This window comes from Populus euphratica, unplaced genomic scaffold, assembly GCF_000495115.2.
Source record: "Populus euphratica unplaced genomic scaffold, PopEup_1.0 scaffold1019.1, whole genome shotgun sequence".
In the NCBI taxonomy this organism is placed as follows: Eukaryota; Viridiplantae; Streptophyta; class Magnoliopsida; order Malpighiales; family Salicaceae; genus Populus; species Populus euphratica.
The window spans coordinates 49,120-62,773 of NW_011500876.1; the positions used below are offsets into that span (position 1 = coordinate 49,120).

The 13,654-nt window shown below is 31.1% G+C and overlaps 1 protein-coding gene across 1 annotated transcript; it reads right to left on the reverse strand.

Moving 5' to 3' along the window:
- Nucleotides 1-803: 803 nt before the first annotated feature.
- On the reverse strand, nucleotides 804-1,551 carry LOC105116685 (beta-1,4-xylosidase). The gene has a single exon (XM_011014133.1). It carries the CDS (start codon nucleotides 1,254-1,256, stop codon nucleotides 918-920), a length of 339 nt encoding a protein of 112 aa, XP_011012435.1. The 5' UTR covers nucleotides 1,257-1,551; the 3' UTR covers nucleotides 804-917.
- Between the last annotated feature and the right edge of the window lie 12,103 nt (nucleotides 1,552-13,654).

Genomic DNA, 13,654 nt, shown 5'->3' on the forward strand with positions numbered 1-13,654 from the left:
CATCGTCATGTTCTTACAACAGTTTCTGCATATTTTAACATGTGATATAGAATTAACTAATGTCATATGATATTGATGGTAATAATCAATTAACATCCTTAAAGGAAATGAAAAGTGATTTTAACGCAACCATCTAGGTGGTGGTCAAGTGGTAAGGACTTGGGATCAAGAGGTTTGCTCCCTCTATGGTCTCAGATTCGAGTCCTTGGTTGCTCATATAATGGCCACTGGAGGCTTACATGGTCGTTAACTTCAGGGCCCGTGGAATTAGTCGTGGTGCACGTAAGCTGGCCCGGACACCCACGTTAATTTAAAAAAAAATAAAAAAATAATTTTAACGCTCTTATTAGGATCTCGATTAAGAAAACTAATGTGTATAGGTTACATTTTGTTTATTTATTTTAATACGGATCATTTACATCCTTAAAGAACAAATATATATATATATATATATACATACAGAAGTTGTATTACATCCCAGATTTTCAAAAAAATAACATGTTTTAACTATGTCGTAAAAGAAAAGGGTATTTGAAAAATTAATTATAGTTATTTTTTTGAAATGTTTTTTTTAAATATATTAAAATAATATTTTTTATTTTTTAAAAAATATTTTTAATATTAACATATCAAAATAATTTAAAAACATAAATTTTTTTAAATTTTACTCCATCCTCGTTTAGAACACAATTCCAAACAATAGCATAGCTGTGTATATGTTTCCTAATAAACACCTAGTTAACTCGGTTTTGGAATCAAAGTATATTATTATTATGAAATTAATTTACAATTTCCCTTTTTTTCCCTTTCGGATACGCAATTATCTTGCAACAAAGTACAGAAGAACATGATATAAAGTAATAATACAAAAGAATCAAGAACAATACTGTCCAGTCATCTTCGATACTTCGAATCTCTTATTGTCGAATATTAGCTTTGTTGTTCGCTTGCTTGCCCATTTGATGAGGATATGCATCAAACTTCGAGCCGCCAGTCATTGAGGGAGAGTTCACTGAACGTTTCCTCAAGCTCCCAGATCGGAGAAAATCTAAATTGGTCCGCAGCTCCAAAGACTCCATGGGTGGTGGCTGGTAGTCTGACCTGGTTCGTCGATGAGATGAACCATTAACCGACTCCCCTTCACCTCCCATCAACAAATGGTAGCCACGGCTCGACCCCATGGAGAGAGACCTGTAGCTGTTCTGAGGCTTCTGTTTCCTGATTGAATGGATAAGAAATGGAATCAAACCTTCCATAACTTTTTTCTTCTCTCCTAGCAGTGCTCTACTTAAACTATCACAGATAAAACGTCGTCGATATGGAAGTGCGATTTGATGCTTGAAATGTCACGGAACAACCTATATTTATAGCGACCATATAACTGGCACTAGTGGATAACGGTAGGAGGATAAATGTTCTGGTCAATGAAGTTTTGTTAGATAAACGTCGGGCCTTTGAAAATTCTTCATGGAAATGCTGACAGCTAGCAGATGATATGTTATACAGTAAACAACTCTGTGCTAGAGAAATCGACCGAACTGGAGCTCATCTGTCATTAGTGCTAGAAAACTTTACCATTTTTGATTTGAGAATCGTAAGGTCAAAACTGAAGAAGTCTATGAAACAAAAACACGGTGTCAACAAATCAAACATTAAACAATAGACTCGGTTCGTTAATCGAGGATGAATTAGCCGACCCTAATCGTGAAAAGTAGGCAAATCACAAGTTGGAAAGGATGTTATAGTTTTGATTTTGGTTTGGTTTGGTTTGGTGGCTTGCCAATTGAGAAGTCAAAATTAATAGCGTGTCCGTGTCTTATTCAATGTGTGCGGCTCTCCGAGCATGCGATCATCCTTAGCAAATGGGAGTAGCAGGTCTGACGTTTCTCCCCCGATCACCATGCCAACGGTTTAGGTGCAAAACAAGATTCTACAGAGACTCTAGAAAATCTAAATAAAAAGATTAAATCCTGGTATGCATTCAATCAAGATGCAACCCCCACCCCCCCTCCACTTCTTTTTTGTTAATCCCATCAAATAATTCTTTTATCCAAAAGAACTTATACAGATCCACCATCATCACGTATATTTATATATAAATTTCATATAAAGATTTATATATATATATATATAATGTATGTTAATGTAAATGTGTAGGTTAGTTTGAGCACACCTTAATTAATTTTACGGTTTTATAATTAATGATCATATAAGTTTATGAAACTTAAACCGGGAAATTTTAGAAAATAAATTTAGAAATGAATAATTTAAAATAAATAATATTTGAATCGTACAGTGGAGGGGTAGATTCATGAAAATGAAGTATGAATAGTTATATGCTCCAACAATTCCCTCCAGAAACAGTCACTCTCTTTCCTTTGGTTTACCAGAGCGAGTTGTTATTGGTTCTCTAGTTTAGTTGTCAGATATTGTGAAAGTCAATCTTAGCATTAGTTATGACAGGAGGGAATATCATATTTCTTAAAAAAATTCAAACCACAGGCAGCATCTAACCTACGAGACTGATGTGATTTTTGCATGTCCTTTTTTAATGTAGTCTGTTTTTGTTTTTTTCAATACTTTCTAGAAACAATCCTAATTGTTTAGCATGTAGTTTTCTTACCCCTCAATGCATGTGACATGAAAACTTAACATATATTCAAATATAAACTTGTTAATGGGTGTAAATTACGTGATTGACTTTGATAAATAAGTTTAAAAACCTTGCCTAAATGATAGATTAGAAACTTAATTAACATGTATGAAAGGATAGCATTGATTTAAATAAATATATTAAAACATATTAAAAAATACTTCATTATGATAACAAATCGAACCATCGAAGTTGTCTTTTGGTCATTAAGAAGACAGGACATGCAATTGACTATTTATTTTATAAAAAAATCCGATTTAAAAGAACCCATGGTCGATAGATAATTACCATAAACGCATGTGGAAATCGACTTTGAAAGGTTGCTTTAGCAATAAACAATGGGGTTGGTGGATGCCTTGTCACTGTCCTTGACATTACTTAACAAGTAAGTGGAAAAACTTCGAATAATAATATTGAGATGATGAGCTTGTGTTATATCTATAACACAAATTTTTTTATATAAAATAAAAGATATTTTAATGTTTAAGTAGATATTTAAATTTTGTTCTTAAGTGATAAGAGTTGAAAATTTAAAAAGATAAAAATAATATTTTTTTATTTATAGAGAAAAAAATATGTGCTACATGTCTCATAGAAAATATTATCCGTATATTATTGTTTTGATGAATAATAATTTTTTTTCAAAATTTAAGAATATATAGTCTTGAAAAAAATATGTAACTATTCATAATTATTATTATTTATGAATTGCAATCCGAGGTAAGTTAGCTCGATCAGACCAAAGCTTAAGCTCAGTTAAACATAATCAAAATAAAAGAAAGAAAAAACATGTGGGAAAGAGGAGGGGTAACTTGATTGGGTCGTGACGAGCCAAAATAGCTTGGTTGGACTATGGCCTAACTAAGCTAAAATAGCCAGGTTGGACCATAGCCCAACCAAATTTCAGTATACCTCTATTTTTTTTGTATTATCATTTTCCCTTAAATTCTTATAAACATAGATGTCTAGAAGACTTTAACAAGCTAGAAAAGGAAAGAAAATACTTATAATGTATGCTTGTATAAAAATGATACCTAGACTTGACTTTGAATATTTGCTTGTTTTTTTGAATTTATGAGAGATATTATCAATGTTTTGTGAAAATAGATCCATGATCTTTTTGGAGGCATAATAGCATGGATATGGAGAAAGTTGGTTACAAGGATATAAAGATAGTTGGTCATAGCAATTCAAAGACGGTAGTCACTAAAACCTAGAGAAAATTAGTCATGGAGACCTAAAGAAAATTGGTCAGAGGGACTTGGCAACATAATCGAGATTAATGGAAACTTCTTCATGGAAATTTCATGAAGACTTTTTGGGTTTAAAGACATGGAGATACACTTTTAAAAAAAAAAATTTCAAGTGATGATGGAGATATAATTTATGAGATTTATCTTATCTTAGGTAGTACATCACAAGAATTGTTTACTGTTTATTCATATTATATCTACTCCATTGTAAATTCTTAAAGGTGCCATTTAGAGATCAATTTTTCTTTCTCTTTTATGAGTGCATGACACTTTTCTATGTCATGTCCATGATCATGATGAAAATAACAGAACTTGTTAGGGTTCTTTGTGTTTGAACTAGGGTGATCGGTTTGGTTTTTTATGCCCAAAACTGAAAAAACCTATATGCTTTTTTTTTTTTTTTTTGCTTTGTAATGGGTTTTTAAAGGATTTCTGATGTGCTTAAAATTAACATTGATATTGTCTAATTTTCTTTGAAGATTCCAAAGTATATTTAATTTTTTTACCAATAAATATTCATTTATATTAAATTGTTATTGTCAATCTTATGTTTATTAAGTTTTTTGGCCATTGAATATTCATTTATATTAAATTATTAATGTCAATCTTGTGTTCAATATATTTTTTACCTTTCTAATGTTTTTCTGCTTTAGAAAAGTTCAAATAACACATAGTCACACACCAAAAAGTTAAAATTCAAATGACAAATCATTGCCTTTAAAGGATTTTAAAAAATAACAAATAACATTATCATAAAACACTCTAAACCAAAAATATAAATTTTCATTTGAACATTATCTCAATAAAAAAGCACATTAAGAATATTGCACTTTGATTCCTGAAATTCAAAATCTAGAATTATAACATGATAAATTAAATTAGAAGATATAAAAATAAAAAATAGTATTTTTACCATACATTTTCAATAAATGCATTATAATTTGTGAACTAATTATCATCCGTTGCTAGATGCAACTTTCCACCAAATTCTACAAAATAAAAAATTAAATATGTTAGAATAAAAATGTGTTAATTAATAAATCATAAAATAAAAAATGTAAGTTTTTAAGAAACATTAATTGAATCAAGACTTTTATAGGTTTCAAAATCATTCATCAAGATTCTATTATCCATTGGAATTAGTCCATGATGTAACCAATCTTGACAACAAATAAGTGCTTGAACCATTGCTAGAGATAGAGAACTTCAACATTGATCAAGTATACAACCGCCTGTGGTAAAGGCTGACTCAGAAGCCATTGTGGATATAAGAATAACTAGAATATATTGTGCAACTTTCAAAAGTATCTTATATTTTAAAACATTAATCTTTCACTAACCAAAAATATATAATTTATTATCATTAGGATCCTTACAACTATTAACCAAATACCTTTCAACTTTATATCTATTTTCCACACTATCTTCCTCCGGTAAATGTCTTTTGAATCGAGCTAAAGTGTTAACATTTACCTCTATGTCATTAATAACATTATTAATATCTTGTTTATGTCTATTATCATCCACCACTTTATCTGCTTTCAAATAAAACTCATATAAACTCACCAAATTATCTTTCACCTTTTTTTTTTATTAATAATTGTGCTTTGTCATAATCATACAACTTACCAAAATAAAATTCTACATATTTCAACTTAAGACATGGATCCAAAATATTAGTCACATACAATAAAAAATTATGATTTGCTTCACAATCCCAATACTTCTTAAACGTCCTAATCATGTTCATTGCCATTTCACTTAAAAAATTATCTTTATTTTTACATAATTGTAATAAGTTTGTATGCATATAAATAAATTCATTGAAGAAAGAATTTGATGTGACATATAATAAGCCAGAAAATCTCAATGTAACCATGTAAAAGATTTTTAAAAACTTCAATAAAGTTCTAGCATTTTTCTAATCCTCCAAACTAGGTGGCCTGGTTTTTTTTATTCCTTTTTGAATGAACCTCTAAAAAGTAACTTATATACCTAGGTTCACTTTAACCTAACCTCACAAATACCTTTTCAAACTTTTCAGCAGCTTCTAATATAAGATAAGTTGAATTCCATCGAGTTGCAACATCCAAACACAAGGATTTCTTACACTTCATATGCAACTTTTCTACACAATTCTTAAATGCAAGTAGCTTAGAAGGTGAAGATCTCACAAACCTAATTGTATTTTGAATCTTCACAACTAAAACATTAATCTTTTTTAAACAATCACATACAAGGAGGTTTACAATGTGTGCACAACATCTAACATGCAAATGTTCATATGATAATATATTAGTTAGTCAATCTTTCATCATATGTTTTAAATAAAAAATAGTAACACTATTAAATCTTGCATTGTCTACTGTAACAGTTAAAAGTTTATCAATCCCCCAATCTAACAAATAATTCTCAATAACTTGACTAATTGTCTCACCTATATGATTGGAAATTTGATAAAAATTCAAAAATACAAATACTAATTATCAATCCAATGAGCCATTAAGGACATATAGTTAATGTTTTGGATTGATGTTCATGTATCTGTTGTTAAGCATAATCATTAACCCTAAAGAGCTCTCTTTAATCTTTCCTTCTCTTTAATATAAAGTTTCAAACAATCTTTCACAACAGTGAAATGAGAAGAAATGTCAAATCTACACTACAAGGTCCTAGAAAATAATCTAAATCCTTTATTCTCCATAAAATTAAAAGGCAACTCATCAATTATAACCCTTTTTACTAGTGCTTATCTATATTCATCATAATCATAACCTATTGTATTAAGAGTTCCCACACTTCGATCTCCTGATTCACCCCCTGCTTTATTATGTTCTAATACCAATTTTTTTTTTTTTGCTTTTTATCAACCACAAAAGGAAACTTTTTGTATATTTTTAAATGACTCCATATATTACTTATCCCATTAATAATAGTATGACATGTATAATCCTTTCCACAATAATTACATTCAGCTCTAGAGGTTGTAGGATCCCCATCAAGTTTTGTAAAATAATCTTAAATTTATAACTTTTTTTATCATTAACATTTCTTTCCCTTTATGTTTTAACCGTGATAGATCTTGCAGTGGTTGATGTTGGGTTAGTGTTTGAAGTTGGGGCATTGGTTGATATTGGGTTAGTGTTAATGGATTAAGCATTTTGATTTTGAAGGTTTTCCATCTGTAATTACCAAATATAAACATGTTAATATTTATGCATGTTGGAATATGCAGTATATAACAATGATGTAATATCCAATAACTATGGGTAAAAGAACCCAATAAATAGCAAGAAGAAGTAATATATTTAGCTAAGTTGAAATTAAACCAAACTGAAATTAAATTAAAATTAAACTATACAGACCAGAAGAAGTAATAGGTAATTATCTGGACTTGAAAAAAATGATTTAAACAACAACTCGATGCATGAAATAAGAGTAAGGTAAATTCAAAACTCTCCTCTTTCAAGCCTACAAACTATGTACAAATCAGAGGTCCTATCACTCCTCCCAAAGAATAAAAAGTTTGCAAGATCATAACACAGTAACATGCTCAATGCTTTAATGTAAACCTATCATTCCACCATTAACACTCCCATTAAAATTTTTACTACAATTTCACCAAGTTTAGATTCTAACTTAACCAAGCCACCCAGCTAGTCTACTGTAAGAATTCTTGTACCGCTATAATTAAGGGAACATAAGTCTATAATTTAAAAAGGTTTAGAAATGCACTTTATGGTTCTATTCATAGCCTTTTAAGCCATCCTCTAAATTAATAAAAAGATATATATCTAGTGCCTGATTTAGTACAATAAACAATCAACTATGACAAAAATAAAAGAGGCTATAAACCATAGCATGCATAGTAAAAAAAATTAGTAACCAAACTTTTGCATAATAAATAATCCTAAGAATTTGGATTGAGAGCAAGATCAAACATGAATAGTTTACTGTGTTTCTTATCAGTTCAAGTTATGACTCAAACAAAGATGCAAACACTAGATCAAAATATATACATTCCTTTTAGTGCTTAAGAATAAAAACCCAATTTAAACAAGCACAAACAACAACTGTATAGTGTAAAGAATTAAATTTTAAGCATTCAAAATAACAACTTGACACATTTAGGGTTACTAGGCAAATCATTTTTTTTATTATTCTAAGACAACTAAAGTGAAAAATACAAATAGTTACCTTATAAATGGATTTTTTAGCATTCAAAATAGTAATTATATCTTTGACCTTTGCATTGAAAAAGAAGAAGGAAATACAATAAATTAAATAGACGATAAAGCTAGGCAAAATATGAGCAGTCATTAATTAATTAATTAAAAAGGAAAAAAAATAAAACTCGCTGCTATAATTGATTCAACAGAGAGGTAGTGGAGATTGTGGAGTACCATGTGATCTTGTGTAGATGAAGAGGAAAGGCCAACTGGATAGTGGATAGGTTATGAAAAACATCGATATGTTTTTGAGAGGTTTGATTGGTTTCAAATTTCAATTGATTGGTGTGTATGGTTGTTTTGGATATCTCTGTTTCTAAGTCTAGGGAGAGGGAGAGGGAGAGGGCGAGAGGAGAGAAGGGGCTGGTGCTGGTAGCTAGGGTTACTGGGCAAATCAAGTGAATGATCTCTGTGTTTCTAAGTGACTGTTATAACGTATTTTTAGGTCCCCACACAAAAAAAGAATATATATATATATATTAAAAAAACCTAAAAATAATAACAATGAAAAAAGGATGTCAAAACACTTAGAAAATGACTAAAAATTGGTTGAGAAGGTTTAAAAATACAAGAATTAAAATTTGATAATATATCGTTGATTGCTGAAAGCCTGACTAACAAAAAAAAATTAATTTGAGGAAGAAATGTCCAAAATTAGATGTTTATTAAACTAAATTAAATTTATTAAAGATTTAATTGAGTTTATGAAGAGTTTGATTGAAAAAAAACCCTTGTGTCATTTATCTTAAAAATCAAAAAAGGTCACCTCATCACATACCACAAAAGATATACCAAAGATCAAAGATTAAAACTGATACAAAAAACTACATAAAATGCAATTTTAATCTTATAATGGGTTAATTTATGTTTTCAATATACAAGACAATTGAAGGACTGTTTCAAAATCAAATGTTTTTGAAAGTTAATTTGGTCAAATCAGGGGTTTAATTGTATAAAAATTAAATTTGATGGCCAATTAGAGAATTAATTGAAGAAATCCAAAACCAAAGACCAAACTGGAAAAGACATGTAAATAGAGGCACTGAAATTGACTGGATCAGGGACTAAATTGAAGAAAATTGAAAGTTTTGATCAATTGAGGGTTGAATTATATAAATCAGAAACCAAGGACCAAAGTGAAAAGGGCGGCCAAATTCAGGGCTGTTGTTTGATTTTTGGCAGAGATGAAATTGCATTGATTTTTAAATTAAAATTACAATTTAGGACTTGATTGAACAAATTACGAATTGAAGATTGATTTGGACTTTGACACATTTTTATTGCCCTTTTTTGTTAAATAAAACGACGCGTTTTGTTCAAAATAATGTTGTTTCATACACTGTTCATAAAAAAAAAGACCTAAAACGATGTTATTTTGAACGACATCGTATGTCTTCTTCTCCCTTTGGACATGCAGAAAACAAGAGAAGAGAGTTGTTGTTCCCCTATGTTTTCATCGACTTTTTTTTTTTGAAAAGCATCAAAAAGATGCCGACCAAAGACACCACTTGCCCAAAGCTTTCCATATATTGAAGAAAAAGATGAAGATGTGTCCCTCAAGTAGTGGAGGGCCGGTAGCATAGTGACCGCCTCATCCATATCTTTCCCCTGTTTTTGCATATAAATACAAGGAAGATGAGTACAAAAAAAAAAGAGCACAAGAGAGGTGTAAAACTAAAAGAAAAAAAAAGAAAAAAAGAAAAGAAAAAAACAAAGAGGAATAGAGAGAAAGAAGAGAGGAGTAGAATAGGGATAGAGAGGATAAAACTAAGAGAAGAAAAAATAGAAAAAATAAGGGAAGAAATGGTGAGAACCGTCATCACTAACACCTCCACCGTCGCTCGCAGCTGTGTCCTGCCATCTTTATCACCGCCGACAACAATGTGAGCCACCACAGGTTAGCCTTCTTCTCTGTTCTTCTCCACCTACTTTTTTTTCTTTTACGTCTTCTTCTCCACCTACTTTTTTTTCTTTTACATCTTCTCCACTATTCACGCTGCATGTGAACAGTGGAGAGGCCCACTATTTAATAGGTTAGCAATATGGCCCAGCCCAAAATGATTGGGTCGAGTCCGGCCTAATTTTAAAAAAATTCATTTTTGAAAATTCTAATTTTTTTTTGCGTTTTTCTACTAAATTTTGCTTAGTATTTGGTTGGTATTTTTATAATAAGAAAATAAAAATATGGTATTAAAAAAATATTTTTATTTTTATGCATACGATCAAGTTTCTCAAAGCTAAAAAACCTTTATTGTATTTTCATACAACGAAGAAAAAAAAACATAGGTTTTAGCATGCGTTTTGGCTTTAATAACTAGTATATTAAAGTCATGAGAATTTAGCCAATATTTCAAAAATTTCAAAGAAAATATTTTATGTTGTTTTAGTTTCAAGGATTATGAATTTATACATAAAGCGTATTCTCGATATTAAAAAGGTATTTCTTTTTATGACATAGAACGTGTAGGTTTTTACTTGATAAGATAAAGATTTCTTTACAAATGAGGACTTTTCTTAAACTATAGACAGACCGACAATTAGAAAATATAACAAAACCTTAGATTTTGTTAGATAATGAAAAAATATAGCTTACCTTAGGTAGGGTATATTTAGGGTACTAATACCTTTCTTTTACGCAATCAGTCTCCATCCCTAATTTCTAAGATTAGTTAGGGTTTCTAGAGATCAAAATACTAGGTGGTGACTCTCTCTTTTTTTTTTTCCATAAACAATCCATAAAAAAACAAGAATTCCTTATCTTTTTATATTTGCTTAGACAGACGACATACCTTGAGGGTGGATGATCATTGTGACACCGCACACGTGTGACAATGATGATGGAAACACAAACTATTTTAGATCTTTGTGTTTTATTTTGTAAGTCTAAGGAGAGGGAGAGGCGGAGAGGCGAAATGGGGCGGGTGCTTTAGTAGTAGTAGCTAGGGTTACTAGGCAAATTAAGTGAACGATCTCTATGTTTCTAATTGATGATGGAAACACAAACTATTTTGGATCTTTGTGTTTCTATTTTCTAAGTCTAAGGAGAAAGAGAGGTGGAGAGGCGAGAGGGGGCGAGCGCTTTGGTAGTAGCAACTAAGGTTAGCAAAATTTTCTATTTATAGTACTTTTTTTAACTGGTTCGATTCGGTTTGGGTTAACCGATTTTTGTATTACAAAACTAAAAACCGAACTGCACTGGGATTTTGTCTAAATATTCTAATCGGTTTAATTTGTTTTTTTCTTGGTTCAGTTTTTTCGATAAATTTTTTCTCGGTTTATCGGTTTTTTTATCACCCCTAGTTTGAACCACTTTTTATTAGAGGTGTGTATTGCAGGAAATCTTTTCCCTTTATGACAACCAACACATCAACACATGTCGTTGTGAATAGTGTAGTCATAAGCTTGAGAAATGTCATACAATCATGGATGTGCTTTTTGGCTCTAGTTGGATATTGATGGTGTGGTGAAAACTTTTCATGTGTATGGAAATGTGAGTGACCTTTTCTGGTCATACTAGCTTCTTCCATCATGATCTAATTTTTTGTAATGTATTTAACACTAAAGAGATTTTTGTTAAAGAATATGTATAACCTTTTCTATAAAAAAATAGTTATCAATTTATTAATCAGGGCACCGATGGTGATGGGTTCAAGTGGATCCTTTATATTTAGCTTTTCCTCATTGAACCTCTAAAGTTATATCCTTGTGTTTTTATCATTTTCTTGTACGATTGAAAAGAGCCTTATAATGCTTTTTTGAGAGGAATGCTAATGTTAAAATTGTTAAAATAATTAAGGATCAAACACAAAATGGAGGCTACAATTCTGAATAATCTTAGTATTATGAGTGCTTGGACTTAACCTAAATACATATAAACTATATATAGGTTAAACTGAAAATAGTATTCTACCCTTAATAAATAAGATTACATAAATATTATTTAACATCTCCCCTCAAACTCACGATGCGGCAGCTACAAGCATCGAGAGTTTGCCAACCAGAAAATGAAAACGAGAGGTGGAATGGGTCTTGGTAAAGAAATCTGCAAGGAAGAAAGAACAAAAGGCAAAACAATGGTGCCATGTTTGAGATGATGATGAGTAAGATGACAATCGATTTCAATATGCTTAGTTCACTCATGAAAAACTGAGTTATGAGCAATCTGAATAGAACTCTGGTTGTCACAATACATAGGAGTAGGATGAGAAAAGAAAACTCCCATATCAGCAAGTAACCAACGTAACCAAACAATCTCTTTCGTAGTAGATGCCATTGCACGATATTCTGCTTTGGTGGATGATTGAGAAACAATAGATTGTTTCTTACTCTTCTAAGAAATAAGAGAATGACTTAAAAAGATACAGAATCAGGTAATAGATTTACGATCTGTGGTATCACTACCATGATCAGCATCAGAGTATGCACGCAACTCCAAAGAAGAGGTGGATGAAAGTAAAAGACTTTGAAAAACTATACCCCGAAGATATCGTAAAATACGAAGAACAGCTGCCAGTGAACAGTAGTAGAAGAAGCAACAAACTGACTAACAACATGAACAACATATGCAATATCTGGATGAGTCATTGTGAGATATACTAAACTCTCAACAATAGTACAGTATAAAGTAGGATCTATCAAAGGCAACCATCAGAAGAAGAGTACCTTGCGTTAACCTCAATAAGAGTATCTACAGTCTTGTTATCAGTAAGTCTAGCCCGCTCAAGAATATCTGCAACATATTTTGATTGAGAAAGAAGGTAACCTCTAGGTGAGTATGCTACCTCAATCCCTAGAAAATATCGAAGATAACCCAAATCCTTCATTTCAAATTGTCTAGCCAACTCTGTCTTCAAAACTGAAATACCATCAATGTCATCACCAGTAATAATCATATCATTAACATATAAAGATAAAATGATACGACCTGCATCAGTGCACTTAATAAAAAGAGCAGAATCATGACTGCTAGAAACAAAGCCAAGAGATGAGATCACAATAGAGAATTTCTCAAACCAAGCACGAGGTGCTTGTTTGAGACCATATAATGCTTTCTTAAGCTTACAAACATATCCAGAGTCATGTAAAATACCAGGAGGGGGAGCCATATAAACTTCTTTTTGAAGATCTCCATTCAAGAAGGCATTTTTAACATCAAGCTGAGAAATATGTCATTGATGAATCGAAGCTACGGTAATAAGAGTACGAATAGTAGTCATTTTTGCAACCGGGGAAAATGTCTCCTCATAGTCCATACCATATTGTTGAGAATATCCTTTTGCAACCAACCTAGCTTTGTATCGCTCAATAGACCCATCAGAATTAGTTTTGATTTTATACTCCCAACGAAAACCAACAACACTCTTACCAGGAGGTAGAGGAACTAGATCCTAAGTATCTATCCTATGCAAAGCAGAAAGTTCCTCATCCATAGCTTGCTGCCAAAGCGGATCAAAAATTGCCTCTTTATAAGAAGAAGGCTAAAAAAGATAATGAATAGAAGCTAAAAAGGAAGTAAATGA

Coding starts and splice junctions, on each gene's coding strand:
- LOC105116685 (XM_011014133.1), bottom strand. CDS start 1,256: ATGGAAGGTTTGATTCCATTTCTTATCCATTCAATCAGGAAACAGAAG.